General features: G+C 43.1%; 1 protein-coding gene across 12 annotated transcripts in view; it reads left to right on the forward strand.

The window, feature by feature from the left end:
* Dlgap1 (DLG associated protein 1) overlaps positions 1 to 15,346 on the forward strand; it is a 763,362-nt gene that overhangs the window by 605,780 nt on the left and 142,236 nt on the right. For all 12 annotated transcript variants that reach the window (XM_057758282.1, XM_057758281.1, XM_057758279.1 and 9 more), the window contains 2 exons: positions 1,137 to 1,314; positions 6,344 to 6,584. In XM_057758282.1, coding sequence (XP_057614265.1) covers positions 1,137 to 1,314; positions 6,344 to 6,584 — 419 coding nt within the window. The remainder of the gene's footprint in view (positions 1 to 1,136; positions 1,315 to 6,343; positions 6,585 to 15,346) is intronic.

The following is a 15,346-nucleotide window of genomic DNA, read 5'->3' on the forward strand; positions in this document are numbered from 1 at the left end:
AAAGGGGGATGTCTTACACCCTGTTGGTGAGAATTTAAAATTATACAGCCATCACAGAAAACAGTATGGTAGCCCCTCAATAAAGTAGAGCCAAAGCTACCAGATGACCCAGTAATTCCTCCACTGCTTATGTGAACGCAAAGAAAATAAAACTGGTATGTTGAGAAGACATCAACATTCTAATATTTATTGTGACATTATTCAATACAAGTAGCCAACATCTAGAATCAACCTATATGTCAATTCATAAATTGAAAAATGGCTAAAGAAAACACAGTGCATGTACACAATGGAATATTAGTCAGCTATCATAAAGGAACTTAGAAGTATCACTTGTGGCTATGTGGATGGAACCAGAGGGCCTTATGTTAAGTAAAACAAGTCATGCACGGAAAGACAAACCCTCATTGCTCTCCCTTGTGTGTGGATGCCTAGAAATCAATTTCATAGAACTGAAAAGAATGCCAGGGGCCTGAGGGAGTGGGTAGGGAAGGAAGACAGAATGGCTAAGCCAGCCGTAGGTGTGGTTAAATAGAAGAATCACTTCAAATGTTCTGTAGGACAGACAGGTACTTATAGATAACAACAGTAAAATGTACATTTGAAATAGCAAGGAGGGAGAACTTTTATTGTTCCCAGTACAAAGAAGATAAATATTTGACTTTATGGCTATATCAAGTATCTCCATCCACTCTTCATATATTAAATACATGCACTAGACAGGTGATGGTAGTGATGGTGCAGGTCTTTAATCCCAGCACTCGGGAGGCAGAGGCAGGTGGATCTCTGTGAGTTCCAGGACAGCCAGGGCTACCAGAGAAACCCTGTCTCAGAAAAAAAAAAATACACTAAAATATTGCACCGTGACCTCTATTTATGCATATAAAATTATTATATGTCAATTAAAACAAATTTTAATTTAAAAGAAAACAAGAATAGAAACTTAAGAACAGGTTATTCTCCCGAGTCTCACTATGACACTTTAGCAATAAGACCTCAGTGCCGTTTGTCCTGGTGTTAAGGGTGCTGCACCAAGGACAGCAACCACAGCTAACTCACCGCCCCTGTGGAATATGACTCCTCCAGGACCTCCAGTGAACACGCAGCAAACCCTTCCTTCCATTGATCTCTTCCAGAATCTCCAATGAACACTCACCCAAACTCCAGATCCGGAGTCACAGTTACCTGAGGGCCGTGAGTGAAGTCTCCATCAACAGAAGCCTGGACAGCCTGGACCCTGCAGGCTTGCTCACGTCGCCAAAGTTCCGCTCCAGAAATGAGAGCTACATGCGTGCCATGAGCACCATCAGCCAGGTGAGAGCCATCCGAGCCTCAGTGGCATGCGTCATTATCGGGGAGAACTGAGAGGGTGGGGGCGCGGCAGGAGGTGGCGGGAAGGCACGGGGACCATTGATGGAGTCGACAGGAAGCGCAGCCGAACGCTGCAATGTGAGCCACGTGTTCATCCCCATCTCCTAGCCTTGATGGTTTACTAGGAGAACAGAGGCCCTTTGCAGGTGAGTAGGGTACAAGGAGGGAATCCTGGGAAATTCACAGCCTGTCAGATAGGCACCATCCAATTTTCAGGATGGTGTTGATGGAGGAGGCTTCCAATGCAGTGTTGCTTGAGGGGTTTGTTCCTAAGGTAGACATCACCGGCAAAACCATAGTCATAAAAATACTACAGTGTAGAGTGGGGTCATCAAGGCAAAATTACATAAAGAATGCACCCGTAAAAAGTTTTTGTGCAGCTGTGTGTAGTGGCACATGCGTCAGGAGGCAGAGGAAGGCAGAGCTCTGTGAGTTCCGGGACGGTCAGAGCTAGAGAGTAAAACCCTACCTCAGAAAGTAAATAAAATTGTGAAAAGATGTATACACTTTATAACCTTAGTGTTTTCAGAAGAAGGAAACGTGTCCTCTCCCGCAGCAGGACACTGTGCTGTGCTGCTGGCCGCTTCAAGTCCCTGTGCTGTGGGTGTGACCTTCCTTGGGACATTACTTCCCAATGATAGCTTTGTCAGGCCTGGAAAAGACTAATGCTGTCTTCAGGTCAAGTGCTGCAATTCCACAGTGTAGTCATTTGGCCTTGAGTTAAAAACAAACAAAAAGACAGAAAGATCGACCATCCTTAATGGAGTGCTAATGACACATCATTTTTCTAGCCTATATTCAACTTTCAAATAACACATTATCTTTAAGGACAATTTTGAGCTTCCTACTACAGTTGCAACATTGTCATTATCCACAGAACAGTTTCTTCTTCAAAGCCACTCAGCCATACATACTGACTTTTCTGAAAGAAGATTTTGCGAGAATGTAGAAAATAGTGTTCAAGTTAAGCCCATTGTACTCTGTTCCTATTTAAAATCTGACATTATTCACCAAAAGCTCAGAAGAAGGATCCAAGTAAAATGTTAAAAACCAAGGAATTAGACTCAGGTGTACTTCTTAAACTTTTTTAAACTTATGACCCCTTTATACTTAATTTTTTATGCAGCATATATAAAATAAGTGTAAAAAATTACTAATAACTAAGCATAAGTTTTTTAAAGCAATGCTTTGATATATGTATATTGTACTAGTTTTTAAATATGAAACTGAATTGCCATGCTAAGATGCTATAGAGAACTCAATCCTTCTGGGCGGTGGTGGCGCACGCTTTTAATCCCAGCACTCGGGAGGCAGAGGCAGGCGGATCTCTGTGAGTTCGAGACCAGCCTGATCTACAGAGCGAAAACTCAATCCTGGCTGAATAGTGGATAGCAGGAGCAAGGGTCTATTTGGTGTTTTTCTGAGTGTGCCACCATCTGTGCTGAGAACACCACTTCACATAGATATAAAATACAGAACAACAAAAATAGATTTAAGGCCACTTAAGAAAGTGTCCCAATTGCAAGCCCCAAACCACTTAGCGATTTACGAAACTCAACGACATTTAAAATAAAACTTCCTAACACAATACAATCTAAAGATACTCTAAGTTGACACTTACATACTAAGAACTGACTCCCACAAGCTTACTTCTGACCACATGCACACTCTGGCACGCACACCCACACACATAACCCATATACACATACATGCACATAAATACATATGTACATAAGTGTAACTTAATCTTTTTAAGTAAATGATGTTTTAGAGGCTGGGGTTGTCTCTAATAATGAGAGTGTCTGCCTAGCATACAGGAGTCCCTGGGGTTTGATTCCTTTTGATTGTATTGTGTACTGGATTGTTTTCAATGACTAAAGTGTAGGGCCCAGGGATTCACAATTGGTTGAAAAGGCTTTTAAAATTGGATAAAGTAGCTGGGCGGTGGTGGCGCACGCCTTTAATCCCAGCACTTGGGAGGCAGAGGCAGGTGGATCTCTGTGAGTTCGAGACCAGCCTGGTCTACAAGAGCTAGTTCCAGGACAGGCTCCAAAACCACAGAGAAACCCTGTCTCGAAAAACCCAAAAAAATAAATAAATAAATAAAATTGGATAAAGTAGAGGTTAGACTTGGGGTTGTTGTTAAAATATGCATGTGGGGGGTTATAAGGTAAATTGGGGGTGTCTTAATTTTGTTAGTATTTCCAAGGATATTTGGTTATTATTATTTGTTAAGTTAGACATTTATTTCCTTTGGTTTTCTATGTCTGTGTAAGAAGAACAATCCTATTAAGAATATATGTTGCTGGGTGATGGTGGCTCACGTCTTTAATCCCAGCACTCTGGAGGCAGAGGCAGGTGGATCTCTGTGAGTTCGAGACCAGCCTGGTCTACAGAGCTAGTTCCAGGACAGGCTCCAAAGCCACAGAGAAACCCTGTCTCGAAAAAGAAAGAAAGAAAGAAAGAAAGAAAGAAAGAAAGAAAGAAAGAAAGAAAGAAAGAAAGAAAGAAAGAAAGAAAGAAAGAAAGATTAAAAAAAGAATATGTTCAGCCTAGATGATTCAGTCAAATAAAAACAAGTCACAAAATTACATTTGCTGTATGATTCAAGTTTTATTAAAACTAGGAAAGAAGGTGTATAAACCCTGGGGAAAGACAGACAGCCAAAGTTAATGTCTGCAGCTTTGACAAGGGCCGTTATTTCACTTTTTTGTGATTTTTGATACAGCAATAATCGAGAGGGAAGAAAGCAAACAAGTTATAGTTCGGAGCACATACATGGATAAATTGCTTTGAGATTATTTCAAGCTTGAATGAGTCACATATAAAATAAACAAACCCTTGCAGATCCTAAACCTCAGATTCTGAGTCAGTGGCTGAGCCAGAGAGGTGGTCCAGCAAGTACTTGCCGCCATGACTGATAACCTGAGTTTGATACCTGGATCCACGTGAGAATCCAGTCTGACAAGTTGTTCTCTGAACTCCACAGGCACACTGTGGTACGCACACACCAATATATATACACACTATATATATAAATGATTAAATATGTATATAATTATTTTTTAAACACAGATTCAATCAAGAGCTAAAGAGATGGCTTAGCATGTAGGAGTGCTTGATGTTCAATTGTAAGGGTCAGAATTTGAATCTCAATACCCATGTTGATAACTGTGCAATCTGAACTTATCTGTATCCACATCTCTGAACTGAAAAATATAGGAGAGTAGCTAGGGCTTGCTGGCATCCACCCTAGCTAAGAAAATAACAGTACAAGATTCAGAGAGAGACCCTGTCTCAAAGGAATAGACAGAGATCTCAGTATGTAGCCTTGAACTCACCTACCTCTGCCTAAGGCATGCACCATAATATTAGGCTAAAATCTATTGTTGTTAATTATCTGATTTTGTTAAAGAAGTCTTTATGAATGAAAGATCTTCATGAATGTATTTATAAAAAGTTCATGGATGAGGCTAGCCTAGTGGCGTACACCTTCAATCCCGGGATCCAGAGGCAGAGGCAGGAGGATCTCTGTGCGTTCAGTGCCAGCCTGGTCTGTAGAGAGAGCTCCTTGACAGCCAGGATTACATTAAAAACCTAAAAACCTATCTCCAAAATAAGTTTATTAATGTTTTATGAAAAGTGAAACCTGTAAGTAGTTTGAATTCTTGATAGTGCTTTTTAAGATTCTGACATATCTAGGCTTGGTCTATTTTAGTACAGAATATATCTTGCAAAACAAAATTTTAAAAAATGTATGCTCCGAACTCTGCGTTCAGTGAACTTCAGTCAACCTTGAAATTATTTGATGAGCTAGTCGCTTCAAAAGGCAAAGGAAAATAGCTTACAAAAATAGTAGTTGCTAAAAAGTTACACTGAAATGCAAGAACCATGACCACAAGCCAATAAACTTGGCCCCGTGTACACATAAGGAGGGGCTGAAGAACAGAGCCAGTGATGAAATGCTTACCCAGCAAGAGGCCCTGGCTCCCATCCCCAGCTTCTGTCCCCAGCAATGCAAAATAAAAGTAAGTTCAGTGGAAACAGTAAGTAGAATTATCAAGAAGTTGTTGGGCCAAAGCTTCCTTCCCATTCTGAATTTCTTCACTGCTCTCCTTTGAGAAGAGAGGTAAAGAACACATGCACAGAATGTGCAGGTGTGTGTTCCAGAGCAAAGTCTTTCTCTGTTGCTCTCCACTGAATTTTTTGAAGCAAGGTCTCTCACTGAAATTGGAGCTCCCAGGTTGACTAGGCTGGCCCATGAGCTATCAGGATTTGTCTGTGTCTGCCGCCCAATCCTTTGTCCAATGCTTCTGTTACAGGTACACACAGTCATGCCCTGTGTGGTGGTTTGAAAGAAAATGGCCCCCAAAGGTCGTGGCACTATTAAGAGATGTGGAGTGGGTGTGGCCTTGCTGGAGGAAGTGTTTCACTGTGGGGTTGGGCTTTTAGGTCTCATATGCTCAAACCCCACCCAATGTCTCAGTTCACTTCCTGTTGCCTGTGCAATGTAGAACTCTCAGCTGTCTCTCTAGCACCATGTCTGCCTGTGTGCTGACACCACCCTGGTGACAATGGACTGAACCTCTGAAACTATAAGCTGCCATCTCAATTAAATGTTTTCCTTTATAAGAGTTGCCATGGTCGTGGTGCCTCTTCAAACCCTAAGGCACCCTGCTTCTCACTATAGGTACTGGGAATTCAAACCCAGGTCCTCTGGCTTACAAAGCAAAAGGTCTTGCATGCTGAGATCTCTTCCCAAACCCAAAGCCCTCTTCCTTAAAAATGTCGTCTATTATATTATCAGCTAGATGCCACTGACGTAGAATCTGTGGCATAAAGGAAATAATACACATTGGAATGATACATAACCGAGGCTGCCCGTGCGGGGAATGAAGTTTCCAGATAGTGGGCAGGAGAAGCTGGTGGGGAACGGCCAGCCAGGTGTTTACTATTACGTTTGTGCCCGCAGGTGAGCGAGATGGAGGTGAACGGACAGTTCGAGTCCGTGTGTGAGTCTGTGTTCAGCGAGCTGGAGTCGCAGGCTGTGGAAGCTCTCGACCTGCCCATGCCTGGCTGCTTCCGCATGCGGAGCCACAGCTACGTGCGGGCCATCGAGAAGGGCTGCTCCCAGGACGACGAGTGCGTCTCCCTGAGGTCGTCCTCCCCTCCCCGCACAACCACCACGGTGAGGACCATCCAAAGCAGCACCGGTGAGTGAGCCAGGAGCCCCAGCCTGGCCGCAGCCGTCCCGGAAGTGGATGGCTTTGCTGTAGTCACGTGGCTGACAGTAACAAAATCCCACCTGTGTGCCACATAAAAAACAGTCTCCTCAAATGACCCTACCCACGCCTCCCGTCATTCTCACACGTTCCTCCCTCCATCACCATGTTACAACTCCGCGGGGACAGCTACCGCCCTCCTCAAGCCGAGACTAAAGGAAGCAGGCTGAGACTAACCAAAAACACCTGCTTCTTGGAGTCAGCCTGATTCCTTTTTATTCCAAGGTAGCCATGGTGTGACCCTTCCAGGAGACCTAAAATATCCTGTTAAAATTTAAAAAAAGAAAAGAAAAATGGATGGACTAGTAACATTGACTAGGCATTTATGAATTTTTTTTTAAAACAGAAAGCAGATTTATTTCATTAGTTTAAACCCTGCCATATAGTAACAGCTCCTCCTTCTTGACTATGATTTTGCAGGGGAACTGTATTTTTACAGGCAAATTTTCGATGCAGAGGCATGGGAAAGCTTAACTAGTTTCGATGGCACTGGAAGCTGCTTAGTAATACAGCCTTGAGCTGTGTGTGACTAAATAACAACTGAGCACCAAGAAAATCCCTCCATTTTAGCCGGGTGTCACTTTATGATTGAATTCAGCCTCACTCCAATAGAGTAATTCTACAAAAACACCACAAACTTAAGAGTCACGATAAATAGTGACAAATAAATTAGAAACGCCTACCCCAGGATATCATATTAATAAATGATGAGAAGACTAGAGATGCCCATACTAGGATATCATATTGTTCTGTGTTAGTGTTAGAGGCACCAATGTCCACATTAGCCTGGCATCGTGAGCATGCCTGTAATTCCAGTCCTTGGGAGGCTGAGCCAGGAGGACCATCAATCTGAGTCAAACACTTCATACTAAAACCTCTCAAAAACATGTCATCACAGTAGCTGTCATTCATTATAGAATTTCTGAAGGCTTGAGTGATAAATCCTCTGAAACCCCTACTAACTAGAGGTAACGATTGAGGTAAGGATTTGTAAAAACCCATAGGAGCTGAACAAAGATTTTTGGCCATAACGAACTGAGAAACGCTGCTAGCATGAACAGCTCCACATTGTGAGCCCGACCAGTCATGTCCAGACTGCAGAGAGCAGATGAGATACTCAGTTCTTGGTAGGCAATCCCCGAGAGCAGTGTCAGACAATACTAATGAAATAAAGGTGATTCACGAAGGCTTCAAAATGTCTTTCAAACATCAGTCACAGAACATTCTGTATGTTTAATGTCATGCCGTACATGTGGTTTTGAAGGTCTGCTCTCTCCTGCAGCTTATCAGTGTGTGTCTGCTGGTGTTCCCCGTTTCCCACCTTCACCCTCCAAACAACCCTTCCCCGATGCTGGGCCCATTCCCTCTCTAACAATCGCATTGCCTGCCAGACAAAACCAGTCCTTAAATGCCAATAATTTAGAGCGTGGCCCACTTGGACCTGGGAGGAACTATGAAGGAGAGGCTCTCCAGCTTGCTCCTCCCTCTCGGGGACAGGTATGGAGATAAAGTGGCAAGGAGACTCGGACTGGCTGTACCCTGGTCACCTCTCAGAACGTTTGTGGCTTTTGTCACTAACAGACAGTGACTTGCGGTCTCCACGGTCTCCCCGGCAGTTCTTCTCAGCTCCGCAGACACTCGTGGCTGACCCTGCCAATTCTCCATCTCTGGAGACCCGCAGAGTTCAAACAATAAGGTTGCCAAATAAAAGCCAGGCTTGTCAGTTAATACTAGGTAAATAGTAAGTAATATATAAGAAACCAAAATATGGGACAGGAAAAAAAAACAGACTCTGGGATCTTGTAACATGGAAGGAGTGAGAATGAGAGTCACCCACGCACTAAAAACAACCATGTCTGCGTTAGGGCCTCTATTCACTGGCTGACTTCAGCCACATGGCCCAGAGGTGACCGGGCTGTTTGCTTGGACAAAGGAAGTGTTAGACTTTCATTAGGTTTTTGTTTGGTTGGTTGGTTTTTTTTTGGTTTTTTGTTTGTTTCTTTGGTTGGTTTTTTGTTTGGTTGGGTTTTTTTTGGAGCAGGCTAAGGTAATCATCAGTTGATGACAGGCACGGTTTCAGGAGGTATTTTCCTTTTTATGAGCAAGCATTCTGCCCTTCGGGCTTTGCAGACTGTTAGAAAGTGACTTCGCTTCAGCTGCTGAGTTCCCCCTGCTACTGAGCCCCACATCCAGTGTAAATGTCCCGCCTGTGCTTGGGGACTAATCATTGGACCATTAGAATTTTCAGGGCTGTTAAGTCCCACCTGCTGCTGGCACCTTTGTCTTCACCTCTTGGTTTGGTTTGCCATTTAATAAGGGTGAGGGACTGTAGGTGCCTGAGCTGGCAAGAAAGCAGAAGGGCAGGAGAAACATACCCACTCCAAAGGGCAGCGGACAAGATTTCACCCTGTATTATGAACTTGGACAAAATACAACTAAATTTAGAGCTGAATAGAGTCTGGCTCAAAGGTCACAGCAACAAAAGGGACATGATATGGGGACAAGGATGTCAGGCCTTTTATCCCACTTTAATAATGCATTAGCGAGCCCATGGGTTCTAGGAAAGAGTCGATGGCTTTTAGCAAAAGCAGTCTCCCAGCTTCTGAGAGGTTACCTAGACAATGCTATCATAGCCCACAGGCCGGAAGCATTAGCTCCGGTAACCCAGACAGAAGCTGATAATTTGTTGTTCATTTGTGACCTCCAACATTGGTAACTATTGGCTAACTACGCACAAATGTTAGGATTCTGCTAGGCAGGTTGTAGGATGTCTGAACTGATGTGGGGGTTTGTGGCAAGAGGTCCATTGGTATTACCATCGTGCTCCCATCTCAAACCCTCCTGGGTTTAGCTTGGTTGTAGGGAACTCCTATCCATAACATTCTGGCCTTGTGGCCTCACCTGGTATTTGAGGACCACAGTGATGTAAAGGCCTTTCATTCATTTATCTCTTGCCGCTGTGCAGTGATCCCTACCTACCTATCAGTAAATAATGATACTGAGGCAGTATTTGGAGTCTTTGGGGTCTCTGCTAGAATCCAGCATACCTATTAGGAGATGGGTGGTACCTACAAGGGTGTCCCATATCATCCCACCCAGCCTCTGAGTTGACCCCAGGGGGCTTTAACAAGAGTCCCGTGCATATGAGACCTTCCCAGAACAGGGACAGCAAGTGAAAACCTCAGAGACAACTGCACTCTCTCCCCTGTCCTAAGTGCATGCAGCATCCACCTGCAGCTCTCTAGGTGAGCCACTCCATGCTCTGTGATTTGCTCCAGGTGAGGGAGAGATACGCCGTGCCAGATTTTCACACAAGGCAGCTGCTGGCTTCACTCAACTAAATCATCAAACTCAACATTAACCAAACTTTATGGAAAAGCAAACGGCTTTAAGTAAGAAAATCATTAGAGTGGGTTCTGAGCAGATCTGTCTGGTATTTAGGAGCACAGCATGGGAGATCCCAGTATCGCATTTCACAGTCTCTCTCATTAGTTTGTTCTTTCTGAAAGAATCCGTAATTTCTATTATGAGGCTCTTTGCCCATTGTCCTCCCCAGTCCCCCCCCACAATACCTTCCCTTTTCTCAGTACTGGTGTATTGGGATTTCTTGTTAGTTTTTTTGTTCTAGTAGCTTCTTCCTCACTCTGAAGCAAATACAATTTCCTCTAGAGATCTATTCTCATAGGATTTACTAGAATGCTGAAGCATGTACTCACCTGGAGTCATCAGAAGCGACTTTGCCTTCTTGAGGTTCCCCGTGTACAGAGGTCAGCCTGCTTGCATTAGTGAACATGACAGAGATTCCCGCTTTGACTTCTCCGCCTTTGCTCTTTAATTGTGGATTCTCCTAACAGATTCGATGTTGGCTAAACGTCCTCTCTCCAGAAAAACACTCCCTTCTTGTCATCTGCTATTATTTTTAAGACTACTGTCATTTTTAAGAGTTTGATTTTTATGTCTGTCCGTTTTAGCACTCGGCATGTCCAGCAAGATGTTCTATCGATCTTTTCTCTTCCAGCCTTGCTCTTTATGCGTATTTGCTCAGCCAAATCATAAACAAAAGTCCACAGAGGGTGCTTATGCTACAGAGGAGTCACGCAGATGAGATCAGTTATAAGTAGCCGTAAGGACCTTTTAGTCATGATGAGGTGGAGAGGGAGGACCACGTCTGGGCAGATCATGGCGTATCAGGGAGTTAGTGGCCAATCTTTATACTTCCATTGATTTATCAAATTTCTAGTTTATCTATGAGAGAATCAGGCATTCTCTGAGCTCATAATCCACTTCAGTCACCCAGATCACTCTGAATCCAATAGACTGGATAAATTTCTAATGACTCTCCTAGTCTGCGGGATGCTCTCTATCGCTTTGATACAAACACATATTGTGTCATCAGTTGTGACAATCAATATTATCTACCACCCCCCCCAAACAATTATTGTTTCTTCATGGTAAGAATATTCATCTGAGCTGGACTTGGTGGCTCACACCTTTAATCCTAGCATTTGGGAAGCAGAAACAAGCAGATCTCTGAGGTCAAGGCCAGCTTGGTCTACGAAGCAAGCTTGAGGCCAGCCAGGGCTACAGAGAAATCCTGTCTTGAAGAAACCAGACCAAATCAAAACGAAACAAACCAAAGAATGCCTGCTCTGAAGTATACAATACCTGTTATGTTACAAGCAACCTGCGGGACACTAGGGCTTTGCAACTTTCCCTCCTCCTGTGTTAAGTGAAATAAACCAGACATAAGAAGACAGAAGTCACATGTTCTCACTCATATGTGGAGTCTGAAGAAGGTGGATCTCACAGAAGTAGAGCACAGAACAGTGAACAATGGCACAGGTTGAGAAGATGGGAGGGGGAGGGCAGAGTTTGATCAACCTGTCCAAGGTTTTATATAAGTCGCTGTTGGCTAAGATCAGAGCTCTGATAGGAAAGGAAAATGAAAAAAAAATGAGATACTTAGCTTCATGTCTGAGAAAAACACTCTTGCTTCATTCATCTAAATATTTTGGTAAAAAGTAGATCTTGGTGACCCAAATAAAGCCTGATGTCCCTGCACAGTGATGGATTGAGCCTTCTTCTTAGAGAATACACCAATGCAATGATATGCATTTAAGGGTAGGTTTTCCTTTTAACTAGGCAAACTGGCATCTCAGCAGGCCCTCTACTTCTGAGCCCAGACTGACAACTAGTGATGGCAAAGCCTGAATATGAGGTCATATTCAGGTGAAATATGACATCACAGCTGTATGTGGTCAGATTCCAAAGACAGAAACATGGTAATAAGTGTGTAGGGAAGAAAAAAAGAAAAATCAATAGTGGTACATACCTATAATCTCAGCACTTCAGAGGCTAAGACAGAAGGATTACAAGTTCAAGACTGGACGGGGTTATACAGGAGACCTTGTTTCAAAGGAGGAGGAGGAGGAAGAAGAGCAGGGGGTAGTGGCCACAGCAGGCATTAGGGCTCCAAGTGGACACAAAATCAGGGTTAAAGACCCAGGTCTTCTGAGAATAGCCCTTTGCACCTCCAGGATGCTCTAAAAACTCCATGATTATAAATTTAATGCGGATTTCTTTGTATGTAAAGTGAGGTTAGAATGGAGCTTCTCATCCCAGACTTACTGAAGTCTTTGATTTCAGAGTCGTTTCTTCCTTCCAGGCACTAAGTTAATTAATAAACTTCCAATAAAGCAGCCAGGGAACATTCAGAAGCTCACGGCCAGATAGCAAACAGAAGCCTTCCGAACAAAGCCCCTTTGTGTTCTGTTCAAGATAAAAATCAAGTAATATATGTCTGGCTATTGCCTGGCCGGGTTCCTGCTCTCTGCTAATGACGTGTCTGTCTTTGAATCTCTCCACATAAAACGGGACATCTGCCTACACACACCTTGGGAAAGTTAGGCAAAAAGAAAGGAAAAAAAGAGCAACATTTCTGGGGCAGCCCACTCGCCTGTGATATAACCCATCTCGGTCTATTTTCTATCAGAAAAAATTGGCTGATAAACTCAGAAGACTTTGCTTTAGGTTCCCCTTTTTGTCTTTGGAGCACTTGAGATGGGATTCCTCCAAAGCATTAAAAAATCATGAGAGTGCAAACATCCTGGCTGACACAAGCACAATTTAAAATATGGAGAACATCAGGTGTTTTCATCTCGCCAGGCGTTTTCCTCGGCTATTCTGAGTATGAAAGTCATCTCTTGAGAGTGGAGTGTCCATGCCTTAATAGCCAGCCCAGGGTCCCTCTACCTTTGCCCAGGGAGGATTGCCATGGATAAATAGTGAAGGGGCCCCATGGGACTTCTGAGTGGCGGGAAATGCGGTGAGCTCAGAAAAGATTAGTGGGGAAGCAATCTGCAAGTTACACGTCGGAACGCCACCACGGCGGCTGGGGTTTCAAAGCTCGGTCCGGTTTAGTGGCTGATAATGGTCATAGCTAACCTACACACACACACACACACACACACACACACATACACTACTGGACAAACATTGTGAACCAACTGCATGATCATCCCATGACATCCTAACGAATGCTCTATGACATGTATGTGATATTATCTTCATCATGCAGTTAAAAAATAAGGGTGACAGAGACGGCGCAGCAGGCAGCTACTTGCTAAAGGGCATGAAAGCCTGGAGGTCTGGGTTAGACCCTTGGGACCCACTTAAAGGTAGAACAAGAGAAGCAGCTTCACAACATTGTCCTCTAACCTCCACACAGATCCCAGGGCACTTCACACACACACACATGCACACGCACAGACATGTACACAATGATGATGATAATAAAATGTTAACATTTTAGGAAAATTAAGTTTACACACTATGACCAAGTCTCGTAGGTGTACATGACAATGAAAGCTCTCAAATTATTTCTATAACTAGCTATAAATTTTTTTTAAGATAGAGTACACTCTAAAGTAACTCAACAAAGTCTATTTCTATCCTGAGAAGCCCGGGAAATTTCCCCTTATTCTTTCCTCTCATTAATTTAGCTCATGCCACACTGAAACCTGTATCTTCCTTAAAAGTTTCTGAAAACCTCTGTTTTATAAAGAGAAACTATCAGGAGGACCTGTCGGGGTTCCAGGACAACCTGGTCTACAGAGTGAGTTTCAGACAGCCAGAGCTACACAGTCAAACCCCAGCTTGAAAAAAAAAAAACAGAAAGGAAAAAGAAAAGAAAATGTTCTGCCCACGTATTATTACCACAGTCTCTGGTGTTGTGTTGCCTGTGCAATGGCTGTTTAAAGGTGTTCGAAATACAGAGAAATGTAAATGAATAAAGAAATAGCCTATAAAAAGGAAGCACCCTCTGGATTTAAAATTTCCTATCACATTGTGTTATGTTGATCGTGTGATAGATTTTAAGATCAAATTCCAGTCCCTGTTTGCCACAGCTCTGTCAGGCAGCCTGACTGGAAAAAAGAAGTTTCTGCCAACCTGTATGTAAACCAAGCAGGTGGCAAATGCTGCTCTGTGTGGCTGGTGAAAAAGACAAGGGTCTCTCTGCCCTTGTGCCAAGTAAGAAGAAACGTCCTGTGGTAATTTAATCCTGACATATGACAGGTCTTTTTATGGAACCGGGAAGCAAAGACACGAGATGACCCAGTTACAAAGGTCAGACAACACAAATTAGTCAATTAGGGTTCTTTAACGCCATGACTTGTCAGATGAAATTTCTGAATAAAAATACTGACCTGAAAATATAGCACCTAAAATCTTACCATTTTCCTTTCTATCTACAGACATCATTGTAAAATAAAGAAACTTTTTGATCAAGGCTGGCCTCCAATGCACTATGTAGCCAAGGATGACCTTGAACTTCTGATCCAGGTTCCTCCTCTGGATTGCTGGGGTGTGTGGGCATTCAACAGCACACCGTTTACAAGGTGCTTGGACTCACACATAAGGCTTTGTCCATGCTGGGCAGATACGCTACCAACTGTGTTAACCCCAGTCCTCAGAAAATAATTTAAAAAAAAAAAAAAAACTTTAGACAAGGGACCAGCAAGAATAGGGGACAGAGAAGAAGGGTTGAAAACTGAAGTATGTTGTATGGGAAAAGTCATATGAAAATCAGTATACTTAGTATGATAACTTTAAATGACTGTAAAAGATGAGTAAGTTTCTCCTCTGAAAGATCAGTAGATACTAGATAGGTGGGCACATAAGTAGCTAGTCAGTCAATCTCGATTCACAGTGGCAGTTCAGCTGGAAACCATACCTGTAATTAACACTGATATTAACCCTCTAGAGCCCCTTTTATGTTTAAAGTGTTCCTATTTCCAGGTGGCGAAATCAAGGCCTGAGGTTTTGAATTTCTGCTACACCCCCTCAAAGTGACTTTCACCTTTTGGATACTCGGTGTTCTTGTTTGAAAACAGAACTAAAATGAGTGGTAATGGGACCTTGCCCCATTGGCAACTGAAACCATCTTCCCTTTGTTTTAATGATGAATCAATGGCCGTGGTGCAGCCACAGTGCTTCTTCCGTTCTCTGCCGTACTGTTTCCATACCTCTTCTTCCCGGTTATCAGTATCTTTTCATCCACTTTCTGTAATCCATTGTATAAACATTTTATACATTTTATAAAATGTTTATACACCCCAAAACATTTTAAGAGAACTTTTTTTTCCTCCTCTCTACAATGCCAATTGTGGCCAGAGAACCATGGGACTTTAAGT

This window comes from Chionomys nivalis, chromosome 26, assembly GCF_950005125.1.
Source record: "Chionomys nivalis chromosome 26, mChiNiv1.1, whole genome shotgun sequence".
Taxonomy (NCBI): domain Eukaryota; kingdom Metazoa; phylum Chordata; class Mammalia; order Rodentia; family Cricetidae; genus Chionomys; species Chionomys nivalis.